The sequence below is a fragment of the Neophocaena asiaeorientalis genome, unplaced genomic scaffold, assembly GCF_003031525.2.
Source record: "Neophocaena asiaeorientalis asiaeorientalis breed wild unplaced genomic scaffold, Neophocaena_asiaeorientalis_V1.1 scaffold407, whole genome shotgun sequence".
NCBI lineage: Eukaryota > Metazoa > Chordata > Mammalia > Artiodactyla > Phocoenidae > Neophocaena > Neophocaena asiaeorientalis.
The window spans coordinates 673,162-689,030 of NW_020174060.1; the positions used below are offsets into that span (position 1 = coordinate 673,162).

The 15,869-nt window shown below is 60.8% G+C and overlaps 2 protein-coding genes across 3 annotated transcripts in view; one reads left to right on the plus strand and one right to left on the minus strand.

Moving 5' to 3' along the window:
- Positions 1-12,577, plus strand: part of SLC4A2 (solute carrier family 4 member 2) — a 16,526-nt gene extending 3,949 nt beyond the window's left edge. For both annotated transcript variants that reach the window (XM_024754495.1, XM_024754496.1), the window contains 21 exons: positions 548-713; positions 876-1,114; positions 1,195-1,313; positions 2,868-3,100; positions 3,200-3,342; positions 4,764-4,944; positions 6,236-6,371; positions 6,478-6,643; positions 6,789-6,903; positions 7,025-7,209; positions 7,340-7,565; positions 7,715-7,930; positions 8,013-8,161; positions 8,288-8,482; positions 10,095-10,352; positions 10,465-10,554; positions 10,756-10,922; positions 11,265-11,518; positions 11,616-11,785; positions 12,068-12,241; positions 12,341-12,577. In XM_024754495.1, the coding sequence (XP_024610263.1) occupies positions 548-713; positions 876-1,114; positions 1,195-1,313; positions 2,868-3,100; positions 3,200-3,342; positions 4,764-4,944; positions 6,236-6,371; positions 6,478-6,643; positions 6,789-6,903; positions 7,025-7,209; positions 7,340-7,565; positions 7,715-7,930; positions 8,013-8,161; positions 8,288-8,482; positions 10,095-10,352; positions 10,465-10,554; positions 10,756-10,922; positions 11,265-11,518; positions 11,616-11,785; positions 12,068-12,241; positions 12,341-12,421 (3,663 nt within the window). In that variant the 3' untranslated portion in view covers positions 12,422-12,577. The remainder of the gene's footprint in view (positions 1-547; positions 714-875; positions 1,115-1,194; positions 1,314-2,867; positions 3,101-3,199; positions 3,343-4,763; positions 4,945-6,235; positions 6,372-6,477; positions 6,644-6,788; positions 6,904-7,024; positions 7,210-7,339; positions 7,566-7,714; positions 7,931-8,012; positions 8,162-8,287; positions 8,483-10,094; positions 10,353-10,464; positions 10,555-10,755; positions 10,923-11,264; positions 11,519-11,615; positions 11,786-12,067; positions 12,242-12,340) is intronic.
- Positions 12,578-12,666: 89 nt separating this feature from the next.
- The window catches only part of FASTK (Fas activated serine/threonine kinase), a 4,691-nt gene continuing 1,488 nt past the window's right edge, over positions 12,667-15,869 (minus strand). The window contains exons 3-10 of the mRNA XM_024754541.1: positions 15,226-15,410; positions 14,967-15,106; positions 13,936-14,149; positions 13,675-13,834; positions 13,360-13,451; positions 13,162-13,276; positions 12,974-13,088; positions 12,667-12,881 (exon numbers count right to left, since the gene is read on the minus strand). Of these exons, the coding sequence (XP_024610309.1) occupies positions 12,774-12,881; positions 12,974-13,088; positions 13,162-13,276; positions 13,360-13,451; positions 13,675-13,834; positions 13,936-14,149; positions 14,967-15,106; positions 15,226-15,410 (1,129 nt within the window). The 3' untranslated portion in view covers positions 12,667-12,773. The remainder of the gene's footprint in view (positions 12,882-12,973; positions 13,089-13,161; positions 13,277-13,359; positions 13,452-13,674; positions 13,835-13,935; positions 14,150-14,966; positions 15,107-15,225; positions 15,411-15,869) is intronic.

The following is a 15,869-nucleotide window of genomic DNA, read 5'->3' on the forward strand; positions in this document are numbered from 1 at the left end:
AGTCTGACTCAGGTGGGGGGGAGTGAGGGTGGGGGCAGGGCGGGGCACCGCAGCGGCTGAGGCCCCGGGCTCCGGACTCCCAAGGGGAAGCGCTGCATCCCTGTCCAGGAGCTGGGCTCTAGTTCGATTCAGACCAAGCCCGGGTCAGGTAGCGCAGGCGCCTGCAGAAGTTACTTTTCAGGCTCAGTCGCCATCCCCGAGCACAGGGGCTGCGTTCACTACTATCAGCCGTGTGAACGGCCCAGATCACACACCCGACCTTGACCTGCGGGCTGGACACACAGGATTTCTGCTGAGGCTTCCAGGGCAGACGCTTTCCACAGGCCCTAGAACTGACTGGAATGCGCCCAGCCAGGGTCCTGAGAGCCCGGAACCCGGGGGACGGGCCGCTGGGCGGTGGGTGCTGAGTCCCGAGTCCCTGGCACTCGAGGGGAGGGCAGCCGGGGCGGGGGGTGGTACTGGACTCAGCCGCTAGGCGGGGTGGGGTTTCGAGGAGCGTTTCCCGTGCGTGCGTGCATGCGTTCTCACCGCCCCTTCTTCTCCACAGCCGGAGCCAGAGAGCCTGGGCCCTGTGACGCCAGGCTTCCCTGAGCAGGACGAGGATGAACTTCACCGCACCCTGGGCGTGGAGCGGTTTGAGGAGATCCTGCAGGAAGCCGGGTCCCGAGGAGGGGAGGAGCCGGGCCGAAGCTACGGGGAGGCAGACTTTGAATGTGAGGGGGCTCGGGGAGGCGGAGTGAGCGCGGGGCAGGGGTGCTCTGGCTGCCAGGATGGAGCCAGGATGGAGCCGGGGGGCCTGGCGGGGGGGCGCTGGAGGCCGGCCAGCTGAGCGGGGAGCCGTGCCCGCCGGCAGCTAAGCGCCCTCCTCCCTGCAGACCACCGGCAGTCCTCCCACCACATCCACCACCCGCTGTCCACCCACCTGCCTCCCGACACCAGGCGCCGAAAGGTACCCCAGGGCTCAGGACGGAAGCCGCGCAGGCGCCCTGCAGCCTCCCCGACTGGGGAGACCCCCACCATCGAGGAGGGCGAGGAAGAGGGGGATGAGGCCAGTGAGGCCGAGGGGGCCCGGGCACTCAGCCAGCCCCCTGCGTCCACACCCTCTTCCGTGCAGGTGAGCGGGGGCAGGGCTCCTGGGGATGTCTGCGGTACCCCTGGCCTGGCCTCACCTGCTCACATGGGTCCCTGTTCTAGTTCTTTCTCCAGGAGGATGAAGGTGCGGACCGGAAGGCGGAAACAACCAGTCCGTCTCCCCCTCCAATGCTGCCCCACCACGACACAGCTCCCCAGGCCACCAAAGGGGCCCAGACTGGGTAAGTGTCCCCAAACAGGGACCTCCCGGGCCGGCACCAGCGAGTCGAGGTGGGGAACAAAGCAGGAGCCTTGAGGTCCTCAGACAGGTTCAGAAATCCCAATCCTGCCGCTGCGATTTGACTTTGGACGAGTCACAGTGTCTATGAGCCTGTTTTCCCATCTATAAACCAAGAATAATAGAACTTTTCTCACAAGGTGGTAGTAGGGGTTAAAGGGTGGTGTGAACGGAAGTTTAAGTATGGGTCGGCCTGGCACGGAAGAGATGTGTGGTCTAAGCCGTCTCCTCCCACCCCCTGCCATCCCCCCCGCCCGTGGCTTCATGTGGAGCAGCGTCAAACCCCGGATCAGGGACTGGACGGGTGACCTCCACGCACCCCCGGGACCCCAAGGGTGTGAGAGCAACAGGAGACCCCCTCTTGCTCTTGGGGAGCTAGCTGCCAGTCTACCCTGCTTGTGGTCTCATGAAATGGTATCAGAACAAGTTCTGTGCCAGACGACCTGGTTCAGGTGTAGTGTCGGTACCAGTAGGTGATTGGAGTTTGGGGTTGTTAGCCAGAGAAGCCTTCTTGGAAGAAATCACTGAACTGGGTCTCAAGGTCACTACTGTCACCTCCCTGTTGGTTTCTGGGTGCCAGGCAGTGTGAAGGACCCGGGGAAGTGAAGGGCGGATCGCCCCTCCAGGGCGGTACAGGCTCGCTGGGGAGATAGGACAATGTGGATGGAGCTGGGTCCGCGTTGGCTGTCTGCACTGGGGGCGCAGGCCTGCAGGTGGCTGGACGGCCAGGAGGAGGTGGCGGAGCCCCAGAGAGAGCACGGCGTCGCGCTGGAAAAGTGGGTCAGATTTGTGGGCAGGGGTGCGAGCAGAAGCGAGGGCACGGAAGGTCGGTGTAGGTGGAGAAAGCCTGGCAGAGGAGGGACTGGTCATGGGCAGGGGATGGGGGCTGGGAGCTGTGGGAGGTGAGATGCCGGGAGAACAGTTTGGAATGGTGCGGCAGGGACAGGGACCCACTGGCAGTGGCAGAGAGAAAGGAGGCATCGCAGCTTGGGGGATGGGAGCAGAAGCTGGAATCTGTAAGGGACAGGGGTTCATATCCTCCTTGACTGTTGGGTAGGGGTGGGGTGTCTACAGTTTCAAAGGCCCATTTCCATGTACTTTACTCCATTTGGTTAGAAACACGAGACCCCGTGAACCTCGAGTCCATTGTTAGGGGTGTGCCTGGGAGGGGAAGCAGGTCCCACTCTGGGTACTTTTCCGGACTTCACTCTCCCCACACCTGGGAAGGCTGCCCTCAGCTCCGTTTTGCTGCTGAGCTGATGTTCCGGGTGGCTTGTGTGATTGCTTGGGGGGGCACAGCCAGTAAATGGTCGAGCCGGATTTAGATGCGGCAGTCTGCTTCCAGAATCCTCACTCTTTCACATCCGCACCTACCGAGAGTGGGGAGCGAGGAGGGGTGAGGTCCAGCGCGGTCCCCTTCCTGGGTCCCTCCTGTGTGGCTCCCGGCCGAGGGAGAGGGGCCAGCCTTCTCAGGCTCACGGCTGCTTTGTCTGTCCAGAGCCCTGGTGGAAGAGGTGGCGGCTGTGGCCAGTGTCACAGCGGGAGGTGATGATGGGGGTGCCTCTGGGCGCCCCCTGGCCAAAGCGCAGCCTGGGCACCGCAGCTACAATCTGCAGGAGAGGAGACGCATCGGCAGCATGACTGGGGCTGAGCAGGCACTGCTGCCCCGGGTCCCGACGGACGAGAGCGAGGCCCAGACGCTGGCCACGGCCGACCTAGACCTCATGAAGAGTGAGTGCTGGGCCTGGGCCAAGCCCGGAGCTGCTGGGAACGAAGGTGGGGGTAAGAGGAAGGGGCGCTTGACCCTGTCCCTCCACCCCCCGCCCCCAGGTCACCGGTTTGAGGACGTTCCTGGGGTACGGCGACATTTGGTGCGGAAGAATGCCAAAGCGTCTGTGCAGAGTGGCCGGGAAGGGCGAGAGCCTGGCCCCACCCCTCGGGCTCGGCCCCGGGCCCCCCACAAGCCCCACGAGGTAATTTCTCCACTTCACGGTCTTGCAGCATCTCCCCATCCGTCTTCTCACCACAGCCCCCGTCGCTTCTCAGACCTGCGGTCATCTCGAGCACCAGGGTTGCCATGTATGGTTTTGAAGGTTGTACACTGCTCAAGAGTGCGACATACACATCTTCAGACAGCATTGAGTTTTTTAATTGAAATATAGTTGGTACAGAATATTATGTTAGCCTCAGGTGTACAACATAACGATTCAACATTTAAACACATTACGACATGGGTACTACGGTAAGTCTAGTAGCCGTCTGTCCCCAGACAGTTATTACGGTATTACCTGCTGTTGCTGGTGTGGGCCTTACGGTTCTGGCTCACATCTTAGACAGGTCGGCTTCCCTTTCGTGCCCGTTTTCTGGCAGCCGGCAGCGAGGTGTTTGAGGACCGTTTGGGCCAGAGGCAACTCCGTGGAGCGGCGCATTTCATTTTTCAGAATCCAGTCACCTCTGTGCTCATCCAGTCCTCCCGTAACCTGTGAGGATGGCGGCCCAGGCGGCATCAGCCATACATCAGGGGCAGTGACTGGTCAAGGCCACTCAGTTACGTAGCGATGTTGCCCACCTTAGACTTCGGGGCTCTGGTCCTGAACCCTGACCCTCCCAGTGGCTATTTTTGGTGACCTTTTTATTGCGGTCGAACAGACACAGTAAAGCACACTCGGGTTAAGCAAACAGCTCTGTGACACTCTGCACGTGTAAATACCTGGCCAACCCTACCTAGATATAGGACATTTCCCACACTCAGGGAGTTCCTTCAGGCCTCTGCCTAGTCACCACCCTCAGAGGCGACCGCTCTGTGGTCACTCTCAATTAGTTTTGCCAGTTCTTGAAAGCATATAAATGAATCCTACAGAATTCCAATGTAGGACTTCCCTGGTGGTCCAGTGGTGAATACTCACTTCCCGTCGGTTCGATCCCTGGTCAGGGAAGTTCCGCATGCTGCGTGGTGAGGCCAAAAAAAAAAAAAATTCCATTTTGTGTGTGTGTGTGTGTGTGTGTGTAGTGACCATTCATCAGACGGTTACTAAGAGTCATATACTGTGCTAAATGTTTTGTATACTTTTTCTTTTAGCCCCCATTTTATTATTATCATTATTGTAGTATAGTTGATTTACAATGTTGTCTTAGTTTCAGGTGTACAGCAAAGTGACTCAGTTAAACGTACATATATATCTATTTTTTTCAGATACTTTTCCCTCATAGGTTATTATAAAATATTGAGTATAGATCCCTGTGCTATACATTAGGTCCCTGTGTTGTACACTAGTAATGGGGGTGGTATTACTCCCATTTCACAGACGAGGGACAGTCTCAGATGGGTTAATAACTTGCCCAGGCTCCATGCCTGTGCCCTCCGTCCTGCCATGCCCTCTGATCTCACCCCAAGGTGTTTGTGGAACTGAATGAGTTGCTGCTGGACAAAAACCAGGAGCCTCAGTGGCGGGAGACGGCGCGCTGGATCAAATTCGAGGAGGATGTAGAGGAAGAGACGGAGCGCTGGGGGAAGCCCCACGTGGCCTCCCTCTCGTTCCGCAGCCTCCTGGAGCTGCGCCGGACCCTGGCCCACGGTAACCCATGCCCCACCCCCTGCCCATCATCGCCCCAGGAGTTCCCTTCGCCCGCCGAGCCCGTTCTCTGAGGACCACACGGTCCCACATTTGTCTTGAGCAGCAGGGTGTGTAATGTCACCAGAGCCCAGGAGGGAGCATCTCCTGTCATGATATCACCTCTCACGATGCCTGCCATTCCTCGGGCTCTGTCACTGGGTGACTGCGGGGCAGGACTGACCCTCTTCTCTTGTCTGGCATCTTCAGCAAACAGCTTCTCTAAGTGATATTTTCAGATAACGGAAGCTGGTATGTTTTGGATGCTACAGTGTTGTCAAACAGTTTTAGTGGAACGCTTTGGGAAATTCTAGAGACTCTGGGGAATGTGACCTAACGTGTAGTAGGGCTGTGTAAACGACTGCATGAGCACGGATGCAGGATTCGCGAGCGCTGTGTCTGATGTTCTGCTGTTTGCTCGTTTCCTCCTTCCTGTTGGGGAATCGCTCCCAGCTGCTGTCAGCAGGCCTGCTTCTAAGCAGCTGAGGACTCAGAAACCTGCTGTCAGAATTACTTCCAAACTAGCAGAAACTAACTAGGCTCTGAGTGAGGCTTGAGGGCTTGGGGTAAGGCGCCAAAGTGTGGGTGCTTTATCGCCGGGCTTTGCGATCTTGGTTTCGGCTGCTCGGGGGGCCTTCGGTTCTGTTGGGTCTTTAGTTCTGTGTTCCTGTGAGTTGACCTTGACGGAAAAATGACCTGGTGACTTTTGAAAGGACCTTCATTTCTATATGAAATGGCAGCTCAGAGCAGTGACGGGGTGGAGAGATCTAGAAACTGTCCTTGAGCAGCTGCTGGACTTGGAGGGGGACGTCTTCAGATGGCTCCAGGGCTGCCACGGGGACGCAGACCGGCTGTGTCGTGCTCCAGAGGGCAGAACTAGGACCCTAGAGTGAAGTCAGAGGAGGCACTTGCTGGCAGTGAAGAGCAGTCTAGGCCGAGGGGGTGGCCCGGGGCACTTCCGGCTGCGTGCTTCCCGGAAGGGGCATCTGGGCAGGACCCGGCCCCGGTGGCCTCTCTGATGGCAGGGGTTCCCTGGCCTCTGCTGAGCCCCACAGCATTCCTGCGGGGAGAGGGGGGCTGGAAGAAGTGGGTCAGAGAGGCCGTGGGACTTGGGCCTCGGGCAGAGCTGGGCCCTGCTCACTGATCCCTGGGCCGCACTTACTTGGCTGCCCTCGCTCCCGCTCTCCCTCCCTCCCATCCTCGCCCTTGCATCTTGCCTGGGGATGAGGGCCTCTCGCGGTGGTCCTCATTCCAGGGGCTGTGCTCTTGGACCTGGACCAGCAGACCCTGCCTGGCGTGGCCCACCAGGTGGTGGAGCAGATGGTCATCTCTGACCAGATCAAGGCTGAGGACAGAGCCAACGTGCTGAGGGCCCTGCTGCTGAAACACAGGTGAGGCACCGCCCGCCGCACCCTGCCCGCCCGCCCGTGCCCAGCGCCCGCCCGTGCCCAGCGCCGGCTGCCGGCCCTCCTCACCTCCTGCCTGCTGCCCCACCAGCCACCCGAGTGATGAGAAGGACTTCTCCTTTCCCCGCAACATCTCGGCCGGCTCCCTGGGCTCCCTGCTGGGGCATCACCACGGCCAGGGGGCCGAGAGCGACCCCCACGTCACCGAGCCTCTCATTGGAGGTGTTCCCGAGACCCGGCTGGAGGTGGAGCGAGAGGTGAGGGGAGAAAGTGACCCTGCCTGGGTCAGGTCCGGCCGCCACTGCGGCTCGGGCTGCGAGACCGCCGAGCGAGTCGGGCGGGAACGGGCGGGGCCGGGGATGGGGGGTAGCCAGGCTGAGCTCTGCTCTCCTGCGTCCCCAGCGTGAGCTGCCTCCTGCAGCTCCTCCGGCTGGGATCACCCGCTCCAAGTCCAAGCATGAGCTGAAGCTTCTGGAGAAGATCCCTGAGAACGCCGAGGCTACGGTGGTCCTTGTGGGTATGTGGGGCGAGCTCGGGGGGCAGGGTGCGGGTGGCCGGGCCTGCCTCGGGGGCGCCCCTGCGCTGGGGGCCGGGAGGCGACTGCTGCTCCCCCGCCCATGCCGGCTGCACGCCCTCAGGCTGCGTGGAGTTCCTCTCCCGCCCCACCATGGCCTTCGTGCGGCTACGGGAGGCAGCGGAGCTGGACGCGGTGCTGGAGGTGCCGGTGCCCGTGCGCTTCCTCTTCCTGCTGCTGGGTCCGAGCAGTGCCAACATGGACTACCATGAGATCGGCCGCTCCATCTCCACCCTCATGTCCGACAAGGTCAGCCGCCGCCCGGCCGGGCCGCGCGCCCCAGAGCCCACTTGGGATGCCCCCACCCAGCTCGCCGAGCCTGGCCCCAGGCCCCCGGCCCTCGTCCCGTGTCCTCACTAGCCCCGTCCCGCTTTGGCAGCAATTCCACGAGGCAGCCTACCTGGCAGACGAACGGGAGGACCTGCTGACGGCCATCAACGCCTTCCTGGACTGCAGCGTGGTGCTGCCGCCCTCGGAGGTGCAGGGCGAGGAGCTGCTACGATCCGTCGCTCACTTCCAGCGGCAGATGCTCAAGAAGCGAGAGGAGCAGGTCCGGCTGTTGCCTCCGGGGGCTGGGCTGGAGCCCAAGTCAGCCCAAGATAAGGGTACGGGCCAGTGCAGGCCGGGGGCCAGGTCTGGGCTGCCGGCTGGGGGCTTGGGGGTTAGGCTGGAGGGTGGTCTGTTGTACGCGGAGGAGAGCGGGACGGGAGGAAGAGGGCTGTGACGGGCGCCCTGATGGAGGCCCGGGTTGCAGCGCTCCTGCAGATGGTAGAGGTGGCAGGTGTGGTGGAAGACGATCCCCTTCGGCGGACAGGCCGGCCTTTTGGGGGCTTGATCCGAGATGTGCGGCGCCGCTATCCCCACTACCTGAGCGACTTCCGAGACGCGCTCAACCCCCAGTGCCTGGCCGCCGTCATCTTCATCTACTTCGCGGCCCTGTCTCCTGCCATCACCTTCGGGGGGCTGCTGGGTAAGGAGAGGCTTCAGGTCGTGGTGGGGAGCGCATGGGTCCCCCCGGCCGCCAGCCGCTGAGCTGGCTCTTGCCGCCCTAGGAGAGAAGACGCATGACCTGATTGGAGTATCGGAGCTGATCATGTCCACGGCAGTCCAGGGCGTGATCTTCTGCCTGCTGGGGGCCCAGCCACTGCTGGTGATCGGCTTCTCGGGGCCCCTGCTGGTCTTCGAGGAAGCCTTCTTCTCGGTGAGGGGCCACGGGCTACCCGGGCTGGTCCTCCCTGCCCAGCTCAACTCCCCGTCCTCTTCCCCGAGCACTCCCGCCCCGTTAGCCCGCCCCGGGCTCTGAGCCTGACTGCCCACCGTACCCCAGTTCTGCAGCAGCAACGACCTGGAGTACCTGGTGGGCCGCGTGTGGATTGGCTTCTGGCTGGTGCTGCTGGCCCTGCTCATGGTGGCCCTGGAGGGGAGCTTCCTGGTGCGCTTCGTCTCCCGCTTCACCCAGGAGATCTTCGCCTTCCTCATCTCCCTCATCTTCATCTACGAGACCTTCTACAAGCTGGTTAAGGTGGGTGGGCCTGACGGAACCTGGCCCAGGAGGGGCCGGGCTTTGGGACTAGAGGGAGCCGGGGGCGTCCTGCCCCTTTGTTCTCTGAGCGTGAGGCCGGGCTGCCCCATGGAGCCACGGAACCTAGGCTGGTCCTTCCTGCTGCCCCCACCCCTTCCCCACCCACCCTCCCTCCCTGTCACCAACATATATACCAGAGCTTCAGATCAGTCTTAAAGACTCACGTTTTTGTTTTTTTTTTAAACTTGCAAATACATTCTTGCAAAAGTAGTATACATGCTTCACAGCATATAAGACGTATATTTCACAGTATCTTCTATGAAATAAATTTTCAAAACTTTAAGATGTGAAAAGGGGGATCCTTATGAGCTTACTCTGCAATTATTCCATTACCTGTGAGGCTGAATATCTAGGCGGATGACTCACATATCTTTAATAACGAAGGTAATATGTGCTTTTGTTTTTTTTTAAATAACTTTATTTATTTATTTTTGGCCACGTTGGGTCTTTGTTGCTACGCGCGGGTTTCTCTAGTTGCGGCGAGCAGGGGCTATTCTTCGTTGCGGCGCGCGGGCTTCTCACTGCGTGGCTTCTCTTGCTGCGGAGCACAGGCTCTAGGCACGCGGGCTTCAGTAGTTGTGGCTCCCGGGCTCTAGAGCGCAGGCTCAGTAGTTGTGGCGCATGGGCTTAGTTGCTCTGCGGCAGTTGGGATCTTCCCAGATCAGGGCTTGAACCCGTGTCCCCTGCATTGGAAGGTGGATTTTTTTTTTTTTTAATATATTTATTTATTTGGCTGCATTGGGTCTTTGTTGCTGCGTGCGGGCTTTCTCTAGTTGCGGCAAGTGGGGGCTACTCTTTTTTTGGGGGGGGCGGGGGGCTACTCTTTGCTGTGTTGTGCAGGCTTCTCATTGCGGTGGCTTCTCCTGTTGCAGAGCACCGGCTCTAGGTGAACGGGCTCAGTAGTTGTGGCGCATGGGCTTAGTTGCTCTGCGGCATGTGGGATCTTCCCAGATCAGGGCTTGAACCCGTGTCCCCTGCACTGGCAGGCGGATTCTTAACCACCGTGCCCCCAGGGAAGCCCCTGTGCTTTTGTTAAAGCGGCGAACAATCCAGAAGGTCAAAGGGAAAGGCCCCCAAGATGACAGACAGGGTCACGGTCTGGGCATCAGACCCACGTCTGTGTCTGTGTCAGGATCAGGAGATGTGCCCCCGAGGCCCACCACACTCCCTGTGTTGCTCCTCCAGGCCTGGCTGGAGCGTCGTTTGCAGCTGCTTTCCCGAATTAGATCAACCCCTCTTTTTTTTAAATTTTTTGGCCACGCCGGGTGGCATGTGGGATCTTAGTTCCCTGACCAGGGATCAAACCCACACACCCCCTGCATTGGAAGCTCAGTCTTAACCACTGGACTGCCAGGGAAGTCCCAGACCAGCCCCTCTCTTAATTCCTAGTTGTCTCGTGCTCACATCTGGTCACCTTGGTCATTTTTTTAATCAAGACAAGCTCCTTGAGGGCAGGCCAGCCACCCCCAGCCCTACCTGTCCCACTCAGCATACAGCTGAGTCCCGGATGTCTCACCAGTTAAGCTGATAGAATCCTTTGTCCTCTCCCCAGATCTTCCAGGAACATCCCCTCCACGGCTGTTCGGTCTCCAACAGCTCCGAGGCAGACAGTAGCGAGAACACCACGTGGGCTAGGGCAGAAGCAGCCACGCTGGGGCCGAGGAATGAGAGCTCAGCCGGGCCGTCCAGGCAGGGGAGGCCCCGGGGCCAGCCCAACACCGCCCTGTTGTCGCTGGTGCTCATGGCTGGCACCTTCTTCATCGCCTTCTTCCTGCGCAAATTCAAGAACAGCCGGTTCTTCCCTGGCCGGGTGTGTGGGCTGGCGGGCCCGAGGGAGGCGAGATCTGGGGGCAGGAAGGGGGGCGACTCGGAGTCAGGGCTGCAGCGAGGTGTGCCCCTCCGAGCATGGTGCTCGCCCACAGGTGCGGCGAGTGATCGGGGACTTCGGGGTACCCATCGCGATCCTCATCATGGTGCTCGTGGATTACAGTATTGAGGACACCTACACCCAGGTACGGCGGAGCGCGCGCAGCCGTGAGGCGGTGTTGGACTCTGGACGTTCCCCTTCAGGCCCCCAAGTCCAGAGCTGCCTCTAAACTGGGCAGACACCAGGCCTTTCCCACAGCACGCCTTCGGCGTCCACCCTGCCCAGTGCAGCTCAGGGCACTCCCTCCAAGGTTCACCCACCCCCGGCCCCACCCTCTGCCCCGCAGAAGCTGAGCGTGCCCAGCGGATTCTCAGTGACAGCCCCAGAGAAGCGGGGCTGGGTCATCAACCCCCTGGGGGAGCGCAGCTCCTTCCCCGTGTGGATGATGGTCGCCAGCCTGCTGCCCGCCATCTTGGTCTTCATCCTTATCTTCATGGAGACACAGATCACCACGTGAGTGGTCCTGGCAGAGGCGGGGTGCCGTGCAGACGGCGACCGCCTGCTGCGTGGAGGAGCTGGAGCCCCCGGCAGGCTGGCTGCTGGAGTTGACTTTGTAGGCAGCAGAAAATCCCACTGACGTTTTCTCGGATGGGCACAGTACGGGCTGGGAGCTGTCCAGGAGGGTAGGGAGGGCCAGATAGGACTCAGTTCCATGATGGGACCCTCGCCCTGACGGAAGAGGCAGGGACCATCAGGTTCCAGAAACAGACAGAGGTGACTGACTTGGCACTCTGGCAAGACACAGTTGTCTGCCAGGCTGGGCCCGGGGCTCAGCGCGTGCCTGTCTCCGCCCAGGCTGATCATCTCCAAGAAGGAGCGCATGCTGCAGAAGGGCTCCGGCTTCCACCTGGACCTGCTGCTCATCGTGGCCATGGGCGGCATCTGTGCCCTCTTTGGCTTGCCCTGGCTGGCCGCTGCCACCGTCCGCTCCGTCACGCATGCCAACGCGCTTACTGTCATGAGCAAGGCTGTGGCGCCCGGGGACAAGCCCAAGATCCAGGAGGTCAAGGAGCAGCGGGTGACGGGGCTGCTGGTTGCCCTGCTTGTGGGTACGTTCACCTCTCGCGCCCAGCCTTCCCGGAGGGGTCTTGGGGCCACTGGGGTAGAGAGCCCTGGGGCCAGCTGTTTCTTCTCCTCCTCCCCCAGGCCTCTCCTTGGTCATCGGGGATCTGCTCCGGCAGATCCCCCTGGCTGTGCTCTTCGGGATTTTTCTGTACATGGGAGTTACCTCCCTTAACGGGATCCAGTTTTATGAGCGGCTGCACCTGCTTCTCATGCCACCCAAACACCACCCAGACGTCACCTATGTCAAGAAGGTGAGACCCGGCTCGGAAGGGCCCTGTGCCTCTGCCCCCTCCTGGTCTGTGTGGGTCACCCTCCAGCCCCCCATCTGCCCACCCTGGCCAGCCACCATTCAGCCCGTGCAGACCCATCTCCGGTAAGCACCCAAGGAGGCGCTTCCGTCCCACCCCTGTGGAGGGGAGAGGGGTCGTCGTCCTCTGGATGTGGCAGGCCTGATGGCCCTCCGGGGACCAGGGCGCTCGGAGGCTGGAGAGAAGCCTGGGCTCACCTGTCTTGCCCCGCACCCCCCCACGCAGGTTCGGACCCTCCGTATGCACCTGTTCACAGCCCTGCAGCTGCTCTGCCTGGCCGTGCTCTGGGCCGTCATGTCCACGGCCGCCTCCCTGGCCTTCCCCTTCATCCTCATCCTCACGGTGCCGCTCCGCATGCTGGTGCTCACCCGCATCTTCACCGAGCGAGAGATGAGATGCGTAAGGCTCCCGCGCCCCTCCCCACCCCACCGGCCCCCACCTTGGTCTCGCCAAGAGGTCGCGCTCAGCACCAACCTTCCGACTCTGCCCCTACCACAGCTGGATGCTAACGAGGCAGAGCCGGTGTTCGATGAGCGGGAGGGCGTGGACGAGTACAACGAGATGCCCATGCCTGTGTAGCTGCTACCTGGATGGACGGCCGAGGGACAGATGGACAGAGGGAACAGGGGCTGGGGGGTGCTCGCCCCGTCCTCCTCCCTCCTCGTTTTTATTTAAGTGAATAATTTAAAGTCCCCTTACCAGCGCCCCGCAATAAAGTGCTTCGGCCCCCACCTATCCCCGGCTGCGCGTGTGTGTGAGCCGGGTATGAATGGAAGAGAGGTGACGGATTCCAGCCCGCTCTGTCCCAGAAACGAGATGTGCAATGGGGAAGGAAAGGAACTTTAATGACAAATCAAAGCAGAGGGAGCCAAAGTGCAAACTGTCCATCCCCCAATGGGGGGGGGGGCATCCTGAACCCATGTGCACGCCCTCACCCCCCTTCAGGCCCCCAGCGGAGGCCCAGGGCCTGAAGCTTCTGCCTCAGGTAGCTCTTGAGCTGGGACAGGCCTCTCTGTGACTCCAGTTCCTCGAAGGGTAGCTGCAGGGGGAGAGGGTAGCAGGTTACCCCAGGGCCTGGCCGGCCAGGGGAGGGGTACTAGCTGAGTGTGTGGGCGTGGGGAGGGCTCTCACCGGCAGGAGCTGGTAGCCCATCAGGCCCAGATGCCGCTCCCGCAGAGCCCGTGAGCCCAGCAGCACTCTGCCATCCCGGCAGAAATGCCACCGTTCCCGCAGCATCAGTACCACCCTGGAGGAGAAGTGACTGGCTCAGAGCTGCTGTCTATGAAGGCAGGCAGGGCTCTCCCACCCTCTTCCCTTACCTCTGGGCAGGGTCACGGATTGTGTAGGGACAGGACCGGGGAGGATACGGTAGGAAGGGGTCCTGGGTTCTCACGGGGAGCACAGCACCAGAGCTGCTGACACAGAGCAGGAAGTCTGCAGGGCATGGAGAGAGAGAGCTGCTGGCCTTCAGCGGAGGCTCCGTGTCCTGGCGAGCCGCAGGCCCACCCGGAGCTCACCTGTGCAGTAGCCTGGAGGCACGGTCAGGTCCTGACGATACTTCTCCTCCCCCAGCAGCTGGCGCAGCCCCTCGGCTACTATATCCTTGTGACTGAGGGGGAGAGGAACACCGGTATCAGGAAAGCCCCCAAGACACTCGTTCTAGCTCCCTCCCGCCTAGTTCCACGGCCCTGGGAAATGCCTCTGCTGCTCCGCTCTTTCCGACTGCCTAGGGCGCAGCAGCACGCACAGAACGTGGTCCCCCGGGTTGGCCTACCCTGTGCTGCGTGCGGGCCGCTCCCCTCCCCTCCCCTCCCCAGAGCTGCCCCAGCCACCTGTACTTGCAACGGGCACGGTCGGTGATGAGTGGCTGGGGGAAGATGGGCACTTGTTGCCTTCGGGGAAGGCGGGGACCCCGATATCCCGGGAGCTCCAGCTCCACGGCCGTGTCTAGCAGGGAGAGGTAGCGCCGCACAATCGGGGCGTGAGGGGTGCCTGCAGGGAAGCAGGACAAGACTTACTGGGGTGCAGACCCCGACCCTGCTTCCCCTGCCCACTGGCTCCCCAGGACCCAGCCAGCCCTCCAGTCTGCGCACCACTGATGTGGCTGATGAAACCTGGGGAAAAAACAAAGTGCAGGGCTCGGAAGGGCAGGCACCGCAGCTGGCACAGTGACATCAAGATGTTGACAGTTGCCAGGGGGGCCACCCCTGCTTCCCGAGCCAGGATCCTCTCAAGGCAGGGCATGAACTGCTCTTCCAGAGGCAGGTAGTTCAGTCGCCCAAAGGGCAGGACCAACTTCTGTACCACCTGCGGAGCAAGGGCAGCCCATCACCCAGCGCGAAGCGGTTCTCCAGTATCCTTTACAAGCTGGACCTCAGGGAGGCTTGGCCTGCAAGCTTACAGCATCACCATAAAGGCAGAACAATCCCTCTACACACACACCAGAAGCTCAACAGTGTAAGCACTGCTTGAGCTCCACGCGATTAGTCTTCAAACAAGCAGAGGAGACGTGGCTGTGGGTTCTGTCCCTGAAGACTTAGCAGAGTGGGATCAACCAAGCTAGGACGGGCTGAGAGTGTTTGCAGGGCTTCCCTGGCGGCACAGTGGTTGAGAATCTGCCTGCTGATGCAGGGGACACGGGTTCGAGCCCTGGTCTGGGAGGATTCCACATGCCGCGGAGCAACGAGGCCCGTGAGCCACAACTACTGAGCCTGCGCGTCTGGAGCCTGTGCTCCGCAACAAGAGAGGCCGCCATAGTGAGAGGCCCGCGCACCGCGATGAAGAGTGGCCCCCGCTTGCCACAACTAGAGAAAGCCCTCGCACAGAAACGAAGACCCAACACAGCCAAAAATAATTAAATAACTTAATAAACTCCTACCCCCAACATCTTTAAAAAAAAGTGTTTGGAGAAGTGCAGACAACCCAGGCATACATGCTGGGGAGCTGGACAAGCCAGCGAGGGTGTGAGCAAAGGTGGAACCCCACAGGAAAGAGCAGAGAGCCTAACTGGGTTGTCTGCTGCAGATAGAAGCAGCCAATCAGGCTGGGTGGGGGTTAGGCCTGCCAGGTGTCTTAGGATGGGATGAGTAGGAGAGGAGCATGGGAAGGTGGGAGGTAATCCCACCTTGCTGTTGAGCTGGGCTTCCTGGGCCACCAGGAAGTGGGCAATGGCTTCCAGAAGCTGGGGCTCCCGCAACCGGTGGCGGGCCAAGTGCTGGGCCAGGAGCACCATCACGTGGGGCGTCAGTTCCTCTGGCCTGGCCTCTGCGAAGAACAGCTCATCACACCGGACCCTCAGGTCAGACCTCAACTAGATTCCACCAGACACCACCTGCCTCCGCCTCAGCTCCCCTCCTCCCATGAACCTTAACCCTCTCCAGCACCTGCCAGGCTGCGGATGAGGTGATGCTGTGGATGCCGCTGGAAGCGGGGGCAGCTGAGAGCAGCTTCCAACCTTAGCCCACCGCGAAGGACAGGCTGCAGAGGGGGAGGTGGCTTCGGAGGGAGGCGGAACCTTTGCTCCTGCTCCAGGGCACACACCAGGGGCCCATCTGATGGGAAGCCTGAGGAGGAGAGGGTCAGAGGAGGCAGTCCTAGCAACAGGGAGTCGCTCTGCTCTGCTCCAGTCCTGGTTTAGTTAATGAATCCCCAATCCTTCTCATCTCTGTTTTCTGGGCTGGAAGGTTTGCTACAGAGCACGTGGAAACACTAGAGAAATGTGAGCTATCACGTGCACTAAGGTATCAGAACAGTCTGTGGGGACGGCCTTATACAAAGAAGGCGAGTGAGTTCTCATCTCTTGCCAGTGGTAACAAATTGCAGGGGCTTCCTAGAGCGCCGTATTAGAAGGGACCTGGGGTGGCGCCCTAGCTAAGCACAACACCTGCTGCTTGACTCGCGGTGTCTGCCACGGATGCAGGGGCGCAGCAGCAAGTGTGGCGCGTATGTGCCGTTCCCGGCAAGCCCGAGGGGTGCGTTCTGTCAGCGATCTCGGGTCCTCTGCTGTTTCTCTATTCTTCCGTTAACG